Raw genomic sequence first — 16,845 nt, 5'->3', positions numbered from 1 at the left:
GGATTCGTTGGGGAAATCAGCACGACGTTCTTCTCCCCATTGTCCCATCACACATTCCCTTTTTGCCTCCAGCATCCAAGGCCAGATTTCCAGGCTTGGGGTGGAGTCGGTTGAAGATGGTGGAGGATTATCTTGGACGGTCTTCGCCGTCACCAACAACCGCTGTGGCATTTGTTGAGTGCTTACTTCGGTCAGAGCACTGTACTAAGTGGTTGGGAAAGTACAGTCTGGCAGCCAGGAACCAGGCCATAAAGGTTTCGGATAGATTCTGTAAGAGCACTGCCCTAGCTTTTCAGACTTTGCTTAAAGCTTCTCCTTTTCCACCTCAAATCTTCCCCATTCTCCCTTCATTACACAGGCCGTGAAGACCCAAAGGAGAGAATGAACGGGAGAATTAAATAGGCCACGAAGACCCAAAGGGAAGCACCAAGTGAGACCATTAAACCTGCCGTGGAGACTCGAATAGAAAAATTATACACGCCATGCAGATCTGAAAGGGAGAATGAAATAGGAGAACTGAACAAGAGGTACGGCATAAAACCAATTTCTCATTTTCCACCTCGGATATTAACTCTCTCAGGCTTCCAGGCCTTAAAGACCTGATGGAGGATATTTAATGATGATATCTATAGGCTACAGAGACCCGAAGGCAGGGAATAAAAGGGAAAATTAAAAGGCCGTAAAGCCCGAAAGGGGAGAATTGAATTGGAAAATTGACTGGGTGTGACACTCCCTAAGAGAAAATAAAATGGGAAAATTAAATAGGCTGTGAAAACCTGAATGGGAGAATGAAATGGGAAGAGTTCACAGGATATCTGGCATAAAGCCAATTTCTTCTCACCCTCAAATTTTCTCATTACTTTCTGGAGCATGCAAGCCATGAGATCCAAAGGGAAGAGTAATACAGGCCACGCAAAACCAGAGGGGAGAATTAAACGGGAGAATTAAACAGGAGATCTAACAAAAAGTCCAATTTTCCTTTTCCACATCAATTATCCTCTTTGCTCTCTCAATCGCCCAGGCCCAGAAGACCCAAAGGCAAGAATTAAACAGCCCGGGGAGGCCTTGAAGGAGAGAATGAAATGGGAAATTAAACGGGAGATGTGGTACGAAGTTAATTTCTCATTTTCCACCTCAAATAATCTTTTTGTTTCATCGCGTCTGCAGGCCGGAAAGGCCGGGGGAGAAACAAATGGAAGAACTGAACAGGTGAATTGGCATACAAAACCAAGTCTTTCTTTTCAACCACATATATCCTCTCAGTCATCTCAAGCATCTAGCCTGCATGACCTGACGGGGTGAATGAAATGGGAGAATTAAAAAGGCCATGAAGACCCAAAGGGGGAGAGGGAGATGGAAGAACTAAACTGGAGTTTTAGCATAAAATCAAGGGCTCATTTTCCACCTCATATATTCTCTTGGCTCTCTCCAGCAGCCACGACACAAAGCTCTGAAGGCAAAAACGAAGAGGCAGAACTGGAGACCGTGAACACCCTACAGTGAAAGTGAAGTGGTCAAATGAAACAGACCCCGAAGACCTGGAAGGGAGACGGCAAGCGCACATCCAATTTCTCCTCTTCCACCTCAAATATTCTCTCTGTTCTCTTTCCAAGTACCTGGACCATGAAAACCCAAAGAAGGCCCAAAGAAGAAAAATAGAAAGGTCATGAAGACATGAAGGAGAGAATCGGGAGAAGGAAGATTCTTCCTCTCCCCAGTAAAGACATAAAGATTTGGGTGGATTTTATTTGGGCTGTGAAGACGAAGAATAATAATAATAATGTTGGTATTTGTTAAGCGCTTACTAGGTGCAGAGCACTGTTCTAAGCGCTGGGGGAGATACAGGGTCATCGGGTTGTCCCACGTGAGGCTCACAGTTAATCCCCATTTTCCAGATGAGGGAACTGAGGAACAGAGAAGTGAAGTGACTTGTCCGCAGTCACACAGCTGACAAGTGGCAGAGCCAGGATTCGAACCCATGACCGCTGACTCCCAAGCCCGGGCTCTTTGCACTGAACCATGCTGCTTCTCTTAAACCCTATCCTCCCCCTAACTTTCCTGCAGCACGGCCCAGTGGATAGAGCACAGGCCCGGGAGTCGGAAGGTCATGGGTTCTAACACCGGCTTCGCCACGTGTCTGCTGTGTGACCTCGGGCAAGTCACTTCCCTTCTCTGTGCCTCAGTTCCCTCATCCGTAAAATGGGGATGGAGACTGTGAGCCCCACGTGGGACAGGGGCTGTGTCCAACCCCATTTGCTTGTATCCATCCCAGCGTTTAGTAGTGCCTGGCACATAGTAAGTGCTTAATAAATATCATTATTATTACTAATAATTAATACAATCACTCACACTGTCCCTATATTACATATTATACTATATTGAAGCAGTGAGGCCTAGTGGATTAAGCACGGTAGGAGACAAGTCATGAGTTCTAATCCCGGCTCTGCCACATGACTGCTGAGTGACCTTGGGCAAGTCGCTTCACTTCTCTGTGCCTCAGTTTCCTCATCTGTAAAATGGGGAGTGAGACTGTGAGCCCCGAGTGAGACATGGACCGCATCCAACCCAATTTCCTTGAATTCACCCCAGTGCTTAGAACAGCACCTGGCACATAGTAAATGCTTAAAGAATGCCATAATAATAATTATCGCTGTTATCCCTCTTGGATTACCGCATCAGTCTCCTTGCTGATAGTCCAATGCTCTGCACATAGTAAGCGCTCAATGAATACCTGAGGGAAGCAGCGTGGCTTAGTGGAAAGAGCCCGCTTGGGAATCGGAGGACATGAGTTCTAATTCCGGCTCCACCGCTTGCCCGCTGTGCGACCTTGGGCAAGCCACTTCACTTCTCTGTGCCTCAGTTACTTCTTCTGTAAAATGGGGATGAAGACTGTGAGCCCCACGCCGGGCAAACTGATTAACTTGTATCTACCCCAGCGCTTAGGAAAGCGCTTGGCCCATAATAAGCGCTTAACAAAGACTTTTAGACTGTGAGCCGTCATTGGGCAGGGATTCTCTCTATTTAATTCATTGATGAAAAGGGGGATGAAGACTATGAGCCCTACTTGGGACAATCCGATGACCATGCGTCTATCCCAGCGCTCAGAACAGTGCTTGGCACATAGTAAGCGCTTCACAAATACCCACATTAATTAAAAGGGAGATGAAGTCTGTGAGCCCCACGGGGGACAACCTGGTTTCTACCCCGGGGCTTAGAAACGTGCTTGGCACAGAGTAAGCCCTTCACAAATACCCACATTAATTAATTAATGAAAAGGGGGATGAAGACTGTGAGCCCTACTTGGGACAACCTGACGACCTTGCATCCACCCAGCGCTTAGAACAGTGCTTGGCACATAGTAAGCGCTTCCCAAATACTAACATTAATTAATTAATGAAAAGGGGGATGAAGACTGTGAGCTCTATTTGGGACAACCTGATGACCTTGCATCCACCCCAGTGCTCAGAACAGTGCTTGGCACATAGTAAGCGCTTCCCAAATACTAACATTAATTAATTAAAAGGGGGATGAAGACTATGAGCCCCAAGTGGGGCAACCCGATGACCTTTGCCTCTACCCCAACGCTTGGCACAGAATAAACCCTTCACAAATACTAACATTAATTAATTTAAAGGGGATGAAGACTGTGAGCCCTACTTGGGACAACCTGATGACCTTGCATCCACCCCAGCGCTCAGAACAGTGCTTGACACATAGTAAGCGCTTCCCAAATACTAACATTAATTAATTAATGAAAAGGGGGATGAAGACTGTGAGCTCTATTTGGGACAACCTGATGACCTTGCATCTGCCCCAGTGCTCAGAACAGTGCTTGGCACATAGTAAGCCCTTCACAAATACTAACATTAATTAATTAATGAAAAGGGGGATGAAGACTGTGAGCTCTATTTGGGACAACCTGATGATCCTGCATCTCCCCCAGCGCTCAGAACAGTGCTTGGCACATAGTAAGCACTTCCCAAATACTAACATTAATTAATTAATGAAAAGGGGGATGAAGACTGTGAGCCCTATTTGGGACAACCTGATGACCTTGCATCCACCCCAGTGCTCAGAACAGTGCTTGGCACATAGTAAGCGCTTCCCAAATACTAACATTAATTAATTAATGAAAAGGGGGATGAAGACTGTGAGCTCTATTTGGGACAACCTGATGACCCTGCATCTCCCCCAGCGCTCAGAACAGTGCTTGGCACACAGTAAGCGCTTCACAAATGCCCACATTATTACTAGGGTTATTATGAAGGCCCCTTCCCAGGGATGCTGTTAGTGGGGAAGGCGCATGCGCGCGGGTTGGCCTTCGCGCATGCGCCCTCACCCCCGCCCACCCTCGCCCCCGCACATGCGCCCTCACACTCACCCCCTCCCCTGCGCATGCGCCGGCGCCCGCCCTCACCTCCCCACCGCGCATGCGCAGGGCGGCCGGGCCGCGCGCCGCGGGCGCATGAGCAGAAGCGCTCCATGTCGGTTTGTGGGCGAGGAAGGCGCGGGCGCCATTTTGCCGGGGGCCGTCGCCCGACGTGGGACCGGCGGCCGCCCAGAGGAAGGCTCCCTCCCAGGCCCGCCGGCGTGTCGGACGCGGGAGCAGCGGTGTGTGTCGATGGCCGGGGAGCGGGGGGGGGGAGGACGCGGAGGAGGAGGAGGAGGAGGAGAGTCGTCCCCGCCTCCTCCCCCCGGGCAGGTGCGGGGGATGGGGAGGACGAGGAGGTGCGAGAGCGGGCGGCGGCCGCCGGGGGGCGCCGGCGAGGCGGCCTCCCGGAGGCGGCGCATGCGCAGGGGCCGCCCGGCCGGCGCCCGCCCAACGGCGCCCCCTCGGGGTCGGGGCGGGAAGGGCGCCGCCCCTTTTTCTGCGCTCACCCTGTGCCAAACACTCTTCTCCACCCTGGGGGAATGATAACAGGATGGCATTGGATAAGCGCTTACCCTAATAACGAGGATGGTGGTACTTGATAAGCGCTTACTATAATAATGATGATGGGGTTTGATAAGCGCTTACCCTAATAATAATGATGATGTCATTTGATAAGAGCTTACTATAATAATAATGATGATGGCATTTGATAGGTGCTTACTATAATAATAATGATGGCATTTGATAGGCGCCTACTATAATAATAATGATGATGGCATTTGATAGGCGCTTACTATAATGATAATGATGGTGTTTGGTAAGCGCTTACCCTAATAATAATGATGATGTCATTTGATAAGAGCTTACTATAATAAAATGATGGCATTTGATAGGCGCTTACTATAATGATGGTGTTTGGTAAGCGCTTACCCTAATGATGATGATGTCATTTGATAAGAGCTTACTATAATAATAATGATGATGGCATTTGATAGGCGCTTACTATAGTAATAATGATAATGGCATTTGATAGACGCTTACTATAATAATAATGATGATGGCATTTGATAGGCGCTTACTATAATGGTAATGATGGTGTTTGGTAAGCGCTTACCCTAATAATGATGGTGTCATTTGATAAGAGCTTACTATAATAATAATGATGGTGGCATTTGATAGGCGCTTACTATAATAATAATGATGGTGTTTGATAAGCGCTTACCCTAATAATAATAATAATGATGATGTCATTTGATAAGAGCTTACTATAATAATAATGATGGTGGCATTTGATAGGCGCTCACTATAATAATGATGGTGCTTGATAAGCGCTTACCCTAATAATAATAATAATAATGATGATGTCATTTGATAAGAGCTTACTATAATAATGATGGCATTTGATAGGCGCTTACTATAATGATGATGGCATTTGATAGGCGCTTACTATAATAATAATGATGGTGTTTGATAAGCGCTTACCCTAATAATAATGATGATGGCATTTGATAAGAGCTTACTATAATAATAATGATGGCATTTGATAGGCGCTTACTATAATAATGATGATGGTGGCATTTGATAAGCGCTTACTCTAATAACGAGGATGGTGGCATTTGATAAGTGCTTACTATAATAATAATGATGGTGTTTGATAAGCGCTTACCCTAATAATGATGATGGCATTTGATAGGCGCTTACTATAATAATGATGGTGGCATTTGATAAGCGCTTACTCTAATAATACTGATGATGGTATTTGATAAGCGCTTACTCTAATAATAATGATGATGGTGATGATGGTAAGCGCTTACTATAATAATAATGATGGTATTTGATAAGCGCTTACTCTAATAATGATGATGATGGCATTTGTTAAGCACTTAATATAATGATGATGGTGGCATTTGTTAAGCGTTTAATAGAATAATAATGATGGTATTTGATAAGCACTTACTATAATAATAATAATAATAATAATGATGATGGTGGCATTTGATAAGCGCTTACTGTAATAATAATGGTGGTATTTGATAAATGCTTACTATAATAATAATAATGATGACATTTGATAAGCACTGACTCTAATAATGATGATGATGGCATTTTGTTAAGCGCCTAATATAATGATGATGGTGGCATTTGTTAAGCGCTTAATATAATAATGATGGCATTTGTTAAGCGCTTACTCTGATAATAATGATGATGGCATTTGATAAGTACTTACTATAATAATAATAATAATGTTGGTATTTATTAAGTGCTTACTATAATAATAATGATAATGTTGGTATTTATTAAGCACTTACTATGTGCAGAGCACTGTTCTAAGCGCTGGGGGATCCAAGGTGATTAGTCCCCCGTGGGGCTCACAGTCTTCAGCCCCATTTTATAGATGAGGTAACTGAGGCTCAGAGAAGTGAAATGACTTGCTCAAAGTCACACAGCTGACCCGTGGCGGAGCCGGGATTCGAACCCATGACCTCTGACTCCCAAGCCCGGGCTCTTTCCACTGAGTCACGCAAGGTCATCAGGGTGTCCCTCGTGGGGCACACGGTCATCAGCTCCCTGTCACAGATGGGGTAACTGAGGCACAGAGAAGTTGAGTGGCTTGCCCAAAGTCATCCAGCTGATAGGTGGCGGAGCCGGGATTAGAACTCACGACCTCGGGCTCCCAAGCCCGGGCTCTTTCCGCTAAGCCGTGTGCCCGGCACTGTACCAAACGCTGGGGACGGGACGGGACAGTAAGCCATGAGCTCGGCACTGTACTAAGCGCTGGGTGGAGGAGGGAGGTGGATGCGAGCAAATGGAGTCGGGGACCCGGTCCCACGCGGGGTGGCTCAATCCTCATCTTCCCGATGAGGCCACCGAGGCCCGGAGAAGCGACTGGCCCGGGGTCCCCCAGCGGATACGGGATTAGAACCCATGACCTGCCGGACCCCTCGGACACGGCTCCGCTCGGGGCCGGCCCCCCGTGCCCTGCGATGGCCCAGAAGGCAGAAGGCAGGCCCGCGGGCCGCTCGAGGATCCTAGAGAGGACGCCGAGGTGGATTTCTTCTTCGGAAGCGCAAAGAAATAAAATAGTAAAAGGCACCCCCCCCCCCCCCCCCCCCCCCCCCCCCCCCCGAGACACTCGCACGACCGGCTCTCTGATGACGTTATGGCCCGCGGTAGTTCACGCGGCTCTGCGGAAGACAGCGTGCGGTTGGAAGGATGGAGAGCCGAGAGGGGCCGTGGACGCCGAAAGCGGCCGTCGGGCTTTTGGTGACGGGGTTGGATGTCGAATTAGTCAATAGTCCCGCCGTGTCTCCGGCGCCTTTCTGGCCTAGGAAATACCCGCCCGCTCATCACGTCGCTTCCTCCTCGGCGCATCCGGGGGCCTTTCGCTGGACGCTCGGGGAGCTGCCCAGTTATCTCCTTCCCGATTTCACCTCCGAGGTCGACGTTTTCGACCTCGCGAAGGCTTGGGAGCGTTGAGGTTTCGGTTCCTTGGCGAACGTTCGATGGCGTTCCGCTCGGTTGTCGTCGAGGAGGTTGTGGCAGCGAGCGTCACGTTGGGGCGGTTTCGGGAACTTGGTTCTTCGGCGGTGCACGGGATTTCCGTCGTCCGACATGAGAGGTGGTGTTCGTTACCGCCGGTTTGGGCAGGATGAGCGTTTTCCTTGGTGTCTTGGAAAGGCTCTGGGATCGAGAGTCAGGAGGCCGGAGACCAGTCCCAGTTCTGCCACTTGCCTGCTATGTGACCTTGGGGAAATTTATTCAATTTGTGCCTCAGTTTCCTCATCTCTTCTCCCTCCTCCTCATTATACCACACCTCCTGTGTCAGTCGTATTTACTGAGCGCTTGGGAGAGTATAATATAACAATATAAGAGACGCGATCCCTGCTCACAACGAGCTTACAGTCTAGAAGGGGGAGACGGGCATGAATATTAAAGAAAATGAATTACAGATAGGTACGTAAACGCCGTGGGCTTGGAAAGGGGGATGGATAAAGGGAGCGAGTCAGGGTGATGCAGAGAGAGGGGCTGGGTCTGATGCGATCGTCTCGTGTCCGTCCCTGGGTTTAATCAATCAGTCGATCGTATTTAGCGAGCGCTTACCGGGGGCAGGGTACTGTACTAAGCACTCGGGAGAGTACGGCACAACCGGTGATAGATCCCGTCATTAATTCCAGGTGGATCCAAGCAGCTCCCGGCTTCAGGGCCTGAGGCCGTCTTCCCCGAGGGAAGCAGCTGGGGATTGCAGAGAGGTAAGGGGGGAGATTTTATAGTCAGTCAATCGGGCAGTCGGTGGCATTTCCCCTTTCACAGAGGTCTCTTCCCTGACAGACCCTCAGTTCCCCCGAAAAGCTCGGCAGAAGCACGACGTGACCCCTTCGCACCCCTTCCCCGTTGTGGAGAGAGGGGGCAGCTCAGCCGCACGGCCCGAAACCTACCGGGTGGTCCACCCCTGCCTGCGTGGGTCCGCTCAGCCCGTCCGAATCCTTCCCCGACGCCGGCGCCGATTCCGGCCGAGTAGGTGCCGGGCCGGGAGATGAGCCGGAGCTAAACGAGGAATTGGTCTGAGCTGATTTTTTTGGTGATACCCCCACTTTTGTTCCAGGGCATCCCTCTCGACTCTATCTTGCCCTCACTCCTCTCTCCCTGCTCTCCGCAACCTCTGAGATGTGAAGTGGTGGGCCGCAGGAAGCTTTCCCAAACCTGTCGGTGCCCGCAGGGCACCAACCTGACCGAGCCCCACGGTCTGAGGCTTTACAGAGTGGCTACGCCCCTTGGGTGGGGCCCGACTCCAGTGGCGGGATGGTCCTCCGTCAGAAAGTCACCCACCCACCCCCCATCCATAAAACATTCTCGCCGGGGCTCACAGGAATAGATTTACACGCTGGAAGAAATGCATCGGGGACACGTGGAGACCAGGTCATCTGGGGAGGCTAGCGGGGTTAAGATGCTAAGGAAGAACTGTTAGGAAGGGGCAAAGACTGAGAGTTCATTTCTGCATAATATAGGCGAAGGATGGAAGTGAAAAGAGCCTGGGTTGGGGAGCGAGGGGTTGTGCGTCCTGGCTCTGCCACTTACCTGCTCTGTGACGCTGGGCAAGCTTCCCTTCCTCCCTGTGCCTCAGTTCCCTCATCTGCAAAATGGGGATTCAGTTACCCGTTCTCCCTCCTATTTAGACTGATTCCCCCGCGGGACCCGATTGTCTTGGATCTACCCCAGTGCTCAGTACAGTGCTTGATACATAGTATGCACTAAACACCACTGTTAGTAATACAGTGGTCTAAGAGTTCAGGAGTTTGTCGGGCATTTTGGGACAATTCCCCCAATTTTTTTTTTTTAACACCCTCCCCCCCCCCCCCCTGCTGGCCAATTTTGATGGAAAATGGAATCTTATTTCACTAGAAATGCCTTGTGTGTAAAATATTTGATCATGTGTGACAGACTTCATTTACTTGGGTACTTGTGTTTGTGGTTTGTGGTGCCTTTTTGTGATCAAAAGTAGTGTGTGGTGAAGAGATAAATGCATTTGTCAGTAAGAACTTTCAAAGGCATGGTAGACGACTCAGGCCTTAGTTTCTGACACAGATTTAATTGAGTGTTTTCGATTCCGTGATTTTAGTCATTCTTTTGACACCGTTAAGAGATCTTTGCTCCGAGGAAAGATGTGTGCATTTTCGGTTACTTGTCCAGAAGGCGAGCGTTTGCGGACTTAGTGTTCACGGCGTGCTATAAGGCTGGATTTTAAGTGTGTATTCTGCCGGCGTCTAATTCTCGACCGTCGCCTTGAGAGACGGCATGTGGATTCTCATTTCAAAAAGGTGGCGAGTGGCAGAGAAATGGACCTTCCCGAAATTTTGAGCTGGACTCGAGCTCTTTTCAAGAATGGAAGTAACGGAGCGTATTCCGTCAGGCCGGAAGCTCTTGAACGTCAACCGCTCCCTGTGGGTGATGATCGCAGACGCGTCTCCATCGTTCGCAGAAGTCGACGTTGGTTTTGCCTTTTCTCTCGTACCTCTTAAGACAGAGGCAACCAGAGGAATTACATGGTATAGGCAGAAGTCTTTGCGGAAGGATACTGGGTTTCCCCCCCGGAAGATGGAAGGACGTTCTGTAGTACGATAGCCAGAAGACGATTAATTAGCATGCCTCGGTAGACTTTAACGGAACCCTACAGTTACGTGGCGACGTTTAAGACCCAACTGAGGGGGCCTCAGGCATTAATTATGTTTCATTTTCTTTCCACAGTTAAGTTGGTTTTACAGAATTATCAGGTCTTCCAAGCCAAAACAGGTAAGCCGCCTAGAGGTTCACGCCTTCCACTGAGCATTTGCCAAGACCGTGGCTTTTCTCACGGAGCTCCGCCTGGAATAGAGAACCGCTCCTCTTTCCGCCTGCCTTGTCTTGGCCCCGTCTTCAAGGCTAGAGATGCGTTACCGTTAAGGCGGTGCGGGTCGGCGAACGGAACCCGTCCGCTGACAGAGCAACCTGTCCGCTAGACGTACCGTTCATCCCGGTCGGTGAATCACTGTAAATCTCTGCAGGCTTTCATGTTTTTCTTTCACGGCCCGTCCTCCGAAGACACCTCAGTGCAGCGGGGAGTTCCCGACGAGGACCGGGACGATTTGGGCCTTCTGATTTTTCAGCAGCGCTCGTTGGCAGACGGAAGCCAGGCCATGGGAGCTGTTGCTGGTTCGGGCATTCTTTCCTTTTCTGAGTAGGCGTCAGTGGAACGTCTCATTGAGGTGAAAGTTGTCTCAGCTCAGGTCGGGGGCACACCGTCAGAGGAGTTTGTTCGCCTTAGGCGGAAGCTAGTCCATCTCTCGAATCCTCAGGAGAGTCGGTACGTGGTGAACCGAGTCGGCCTGCGCTGTAAATCGCGACCGAGCCAGGAACCTGTTCATTAAAGGTTTAGTCTCTGCCGATTCTGTAAAAGAGTACTAAAGACTTGCTGTTATGTGTGCCTTTTTGTCTGCAGGTTATTGCTGTGGTTTGAGCTCAGCATGGCTGTAGTCATCCGTTTACAGGGGCTTCCTGTTGTTGCGGGGCCCGTGGATATTCGCCACTTCTTCTCGGGATTGAATATTCCTGATGGAGGAGTGCATATAATTGGAGGAGAAATTGGGGAGGCTTTTATTATTTTTGCGACAGACGAAGATGCCCGACGCGCTATGAGCTGTTCGGGAGGGTTTATCAAGGACTCGCTCATAGAGCTGTTTCTTAGCAGCAAGACCGAGATGCAGAATACCATAGAGATGAGCCGGAAGAGATTTGACCGCGGTGGAAGAGACCTAGCTGGCTGTAAACGACCGGGAGCCGGTGCTTCGGGGGCAGCGGGGCTTAGCAGCCTGTCTAATTTAGTCGAGGCTATTAAGAAAGGAATGAGCAAAGCCGGGGCAGATCATCCCGAGGCTGGTTTTCATACCAACGGGACGAGACACGGTGACTCGGGGGCGAGAAAAGAAGCCCGGACGTTCCAGTCGGACGACCGTTACCTGTTCTTACACGGTATGCCTTACTCGGTGACGGAAGGCGAGGTCCACGCTTTCTTTTCTGGATTACGCGTGGACGGAGTGATTCTGCTCAAGCATCACAACGGCCGGAATAACGGCGACGGCTTCGTAAAATTTGCCACGTCCCACGACGCGCTAGGGGGCCTGCAACGCCACAGGCACTACATGGGCCCGAGGTTTGTGGAGATCAGCCCCGCTTCCCAGCAGCAGTGGGTCGAGTGCGGCGGCGGCCCGGACCTAGAGATGGAGGTGGGTCGCATCAGGAGCAAGGAGCGTTCCCCGCCGAGGGGCATGAACGATCTACGCTTAAAAAAGCGCTCCCGCTCCAGATCTCCGAGGAGATTGAGAACGCGCTCCCGTTCCCCCCGTGGCCACGGATTTTACGTGCATCTGAAGAACCTCTCCCTGAGTACGGAGAAGAAAGACATAAAGGCTTTCTTCCGGAATATCGACCTGACCAGCAATCAGATCAAGTTTCTGTACAAGGATCAGAAGAGGACCAGGTCGGCCTTCGTGATGTTCAAGACTCCGAGAGACTACAACGAGGCCCTGTGCTTGCACAAGGCCGTCTTGCGCCAGCGCCCGGTTCACATCGATCCCATTTCGAAAAAGACCATGTTGAAATTCATCGACGCCTATGAGGGGAGAGGGTTGGGAGCCGCGGACAGAGAGAGGCCTCCGCAGGCGGTGCCCGACAGAAGCTATCGGGAAGGGTACCCCGGCCCCAGGTTATGCATATACATAAGAAACTTCCCCTTCGACGTCACGAAGATCGAAGTGCAGAAGTTCTTCGCGGGGTTCTCGGTCGAAGAGGAGGACGTCTACCTGCTGTATGACGATAAGGGAGTCGGCCTCGGAGAGGCCCTGGTGCGATTCAGATCCGAAGGACAGGCTTTGGAAGCCGAAACTCTGAACCGCAAAAGGTTCCTGGGGACCGAGGTGCTGTTGAGGCTCATCTCTGAGAAGCAGATGCGGGAGTTCGGGGTGAACGTGCCGTTGACCCCCAGCGAGGAGATGCAGGAGCACTCCCAGGCCTACGGGCGAGACGGGCGTCTCCGTTCGGTCGACGGCCAGGGACCGCCGACGTCCCCGTTCGGCCCGCCGGGAAGCTTCAGGCGCCCTCCGGACGATTTCGGGCCCCCGGACGGTTTCAGACCCCCTCCCGAGGAGTTCCTCTGCCCGCCCGAGGAATTCCGAGGCCCTCGCCCTTTTATGAGTTTCGGTCGCGAGGGGGAGCCTTTTGGAAGGTTCGAGTTCGGGAAGACTCACCCGGGCGGTTTTCCGGAAGGAAGATTTCTGCCGGATCCAAACTTCAGTGGGGGTCCGGGGCGAATAACGCCTATTAAAATTAGGAATCTTCCATTTAAAGCTACCGTCAATGAAATCTTGGACTTCTTCCACGGGTATAGAGTCATCCCGGAATCGGTTTCCATACAGTTGAACGAGCAGGGCCTGCCTTCGGGCGATGCCATCGTTGCCATGACGGACTACGATGAGGCCGTGGCGGCTGTCGATGAGCTGAATGACAGACCGGTCGGCCCGCGGAAAGTCAAGCTGATCTTGCTGTAGAGGCTGCTTCTGAGGAGGGAAAACTAACGCCTTCCCCCTCTCCCCCCCCCCCCCCAAACCCCACAGTATTGGTGCACTAAGATGCATTCGTGTAAAAAGGAGAGGGGGGTGGGTTAGGGGAGGTTGTTTATTTTCCTTTACCGAAAAGGAAGGATAATTTTTGTGGTTTTTTTTAAATTTTGACTCACTTCCTTGGACGGGATCGACTGTAAATAGTGGAATGTTTAGATTTTGTTTTCACTGAGAGGATTTTTTTTGGTGCACTGTCATCCCCCCCCTTCTTTTTTTTAAGGAACCGTCTTCAGTTTTTAATCTTTCGACAGTGGGATACAGCACCGGTATCCTAGTGGAGTGTTCACTGGTGTTTGTCGATGCCATAGGTATCACCTCAAGATACGAAACAGAGTTGTACTGTTCGGAGGGGAAAGGGAGATTTTAAATTTACCTTTGGTTCCATTCCCTGGCCTACAACGTCTTGTTCGCGATCATTCAGGTAGGATGTCTTGGTGCCCTCGGTCCCCCTCCCCCCCGAGCTAGTAAAAGAAAAAAAAAAAAAAAGATCTAGAATACTGTATTTAACCTATGTGTTCAGAAATGAACAAACTGTAAACTTGAAAATTTCTTATGTGAAAATTTTATTCGACTTGGTTGTTTCATATGTTCACGGGAATTCTCAAGTAAAGTTTTCATGTTCATCCGATTTTGCAATTTTTTTTTAAAATAACGGTACCGACCATGGAATGGACCAAATAGCTGAAGCTTATGCGTCTCTATATGTAGACTCGCATATCTGTGTGTCTAAGGTGTAGATACGTAACTTATAAATATGTATTATTTAAATGTACACGTACAGAGGTAAGGTGGGGAGTGGAGAGCTTGCTTCTGCCCTCCCTTTGGGCTGTTAGGGTCCGGTCAAGAGGCGCAGGGAGCCTCCGATGTCTTGGGACAGATGAGTAGGAAAGCTACCTTTGGGGACAGATGACTTGTGAAGCAGTTCCTCTTTCACTGCTTGAAGGCATTGCAGAGGTCAAAGGGAAAGAGAGGATTTCCTCTCTGCGTTGACTGAATGTAGGCTGTGAAAATGTGTGATAATAGGTTTTTTTTTAGCATCTACTCTGGGCAAAGCACTATTCTAGGCGCTGGGAGAAGCGTCGCGGATGAGCTCCACGCTCCGTCCCTGGCCCCTAATGGGCTCACCGTCTCAGAATTTGGGTGAGGGTGGCCGGTGAGGGGAATATAAATCATAAAACCGGAACGGCATAAAAGAAGGGCCTTTTCTAGATGCCGAAATCCAACAGCTCGACAGTGATCGTAATTCTAAAGAGAAAAACCCTACCCAGGATATCTCTCTTCAGAATTTTGATCCGTCTGTAGTTGTGAGCTTTCTCAACCTCCTGTGGTTGCCGGATCATTTTTTCTGCAGTACTGTAAGACGTGGTTTTAATCATACCTGAACTTCTGGTGGGTTAAAATCCTGTCTTCTGAAATAGTAGTCACCCCTAAATTTGAATAATCTTTTCTGCGTAGAGGGAGAATGGGAGCGTAAAGCAGAAGAAAATACAGGAAGATGCTCTTTGAAATAAGAATTCTGGCATTTGGTAAGCGCTTATTATGTGCCAGGCACTGTTCTAAGCGCTGGGGTGGGTGCAGGCAATTTGGGTTGGGCACAGTCCCTGCCCCTCACAGGGCGCAGTCTTAATCCCCATTTTACGAGTGAGGGCACTGAGGCACGGTGAAGTGACTCGTCCAAGGCCATACAGCAGACAGGCGGCGGAGCCGGGATTAGAACCCGTGACCTTCTGTCTCCCAGACCCGTGCTCTATCCACCAGGCCATGCTGCCGCAAGTGACTCTGCAGCTCTTCTTGGAATGAGACCATCCCGACAGCGATGGATTCAGACCACAGAGACGGTAGCAACCCTCCTGCCAGACGCAAGAGAGGAGGGCTGTGCTGTTATTTTTCCTTCGGCTCTGGGGTCGCACTTGGGCCGACCACCGCCTTCTGGTTTCCCTGTCGTTCCCCACTCTCTGCCTTTGCCTCACATGGGGAGCGCTTCTCCCAGGTAGAAAGATGCTGATGAAAAACCTCCCGAGTCTTATGGGGTAGATTTGGAGTTACAGAGGACAGGAATTCCCACCACCTTTTGGTACCCCCCTTTTTCTTCTTTGAGAAGAAGATGGGAAGGGAAAAGAATGAGGGTGGGACTGGGGGCGGGGGGGGGGGGGTCAGGACACCCAGGCCGTAGTCCTGGCTCCGTCACTGATCTGTTGCGTGACCTTGTCCAAGTCACCTAACTTCTCTGCTTGCTTTCCCAGCTGTAATATGGGGGTAAAGCGTCTGCTCCCCTCCCTCTTAGACTTGAGCCCTAGATGGGACAGGAAATATCTACTCCGTTTATCCTGTGTACCTACCCCGGCACCTAGCCCAGTGTTTTGGCATAAAAGGGCATAAAAAAATGACATTATTATTGCAGATGAAAAGATCATGTGGAATCACAGACTACACTTGCCTATTCTCCGAAATATTAAACTTAAATGGCCATTTAACTATGTGATTTTGATGAGGTTTTTTTAATGGTATTTCTAAACTGCTTACTATGTGCCAGGCACCGTACTAGGCACCTGCGGGGGGGGGGAGATAGAAGATAATTAAGTTGGACACAGTCCCACATAGGGCTCACTGTCTTAATCTCCATTTTACAGATAAGGTAACTGAGGCACAATTCAAGTATCTCACCCAGGGTCACACAGCAGGTATCTGGTGGAGCCGCATTAGAACTTATGTCTTGACCCCCCCCCCTCGGCCTGTGTTCTTTCCAAGGAGGCCACCCTGCTTCTCTAAGGGCTCTCAGAAGGGCCATTTGGAGGGTCGTTAAAAAAAAGAAAAAACAAGCATCACAAGAGTAGTGTGAATGAAAACCAGTCAACATCCCCAAGGTGTAAGTATTTGAAAAGAAACTTGCCTAGAGGTCTTGAGATTTCGGAGATCTGCCTTCAGGAGGGATTCACTAAGATTTACAGACACAGAACAATTTTGAGGCTTTTTAAAGTTTTCAGCATTTTTTTTACAGGACAGTTTTAAACTCGGTCATAATTGGGCCATTTGATTTCCAAGTACATCATCTATTCTTGTTCAGTTCCCCATTCCATGTGCCCAAGGTTGGTGTTTTGTCAAGTTTTCATTATTTCATTCAGAGCAAAATCTCAAAAGGAAGTTTTTAGATTGTTCTTTCGAGGACCAAATTATCAGCGCTGTTAGAAAGTGGTTTGAATTTACTTGTAAGTCAACTCTGATAATTGATACATTTTATCTTTTCTTGTAGATCAAATAACTCTGGTAATTGGTACATTTTGTCTAAGCAGACTAGATGAAAATCTCAAGCAGTGGGCCTGGGGA

General features: G+C 49.6%; 1 protein-coding gene across 5 annotated transcripts; it reads left to right on the top strand.

Moving 5' to 3' along the window:
* The first annotated feature begins 4,465 nt into the window (after positions 1-4,465).
* RBM12B (RNA binding motif protein 12B) lies at positions 4,466-15,640 on the top strand. 5 transcript variants are annotated; one of them, XM_039911806.1, is made up of 4 exons: positions 4,531-4,611; positions 8,548-8,622; positions 10,616-10,660; positions 11,346-14,149. In XM_039911806.1, exon 4 carries the CDS (start codon positions 11,371-11,373, stop codon positions 13,447-13,449), a length of 2,079 nt encoding a protein of 692 aa, XP_039767740.1. In that variant the 5' UTR covers positions 4,531-4,611; positions 8,548-8,622; positions 10,616-10,660; positions 11,346-11,370; the 3' UTR covers positions 13,450-14,149. The 5 variants fall into 5 exon arrangements, 3 of the variants coding, with proteins under 3 accessions (XP_028919630.2, XP_028919629.1, XP_039767740.1); XR_005659944.1 differs by lacking the exons at positions 8,548-8,622; positions 10,616-10,660 and adding an exon at positions 15,280-15,640 and having other exon boundaries at positions 4,466-4,611; positions 11,346-13,942; XR_005659945.1 differs by lacking the exons at positions 8,548-8,622; positions 10,616-10,660 and adding an exon at positions 14,557-15,109 and having other exon boundaries at positions 4,466-4,611; positions 11,346-13,942.
* The last annotated feature ends 1,205 nt before the right edge of the window (positions 15,641-16,845 follow it).

Source organism: Ornithorhynchus anatinus, chromosome 4 (genome assembly GCF_004115215.2).
Source record: "Ornithorhynchus anatinus isolate Pmale09 chromosome 4, mOrnAna1.pri.v4, whole genome shotgun sequence".
Taxonomy (NCBI): domain Eukaryota; kingdom Metazoa; phylum Chordata; class Mammalia; order Monotremata; family Ornithorhynchidae; genus Ornithorhynchus; species Ornithorhynchus anatinus.
This window is presented reverse-complemented; position numbering and strand designations above follow the sequence as displayed.

Coding starts and splice junctions, on each gene's coding strand:
- RBM12B (XM_029063797.2), top strand. CDS start 4,466: ATGAGCAGAAGCGCTCCATGTCGGTTTGTGGGCGAGGAAGGCGCGGGC. Junction 4,612..11,345: donor TGTCGGACGCGGGAGCAGCG/GTGTGTGTCGAT, acceptor TTTTGTCTGCAG/GTTATTGCTGTGGTTTGAGC.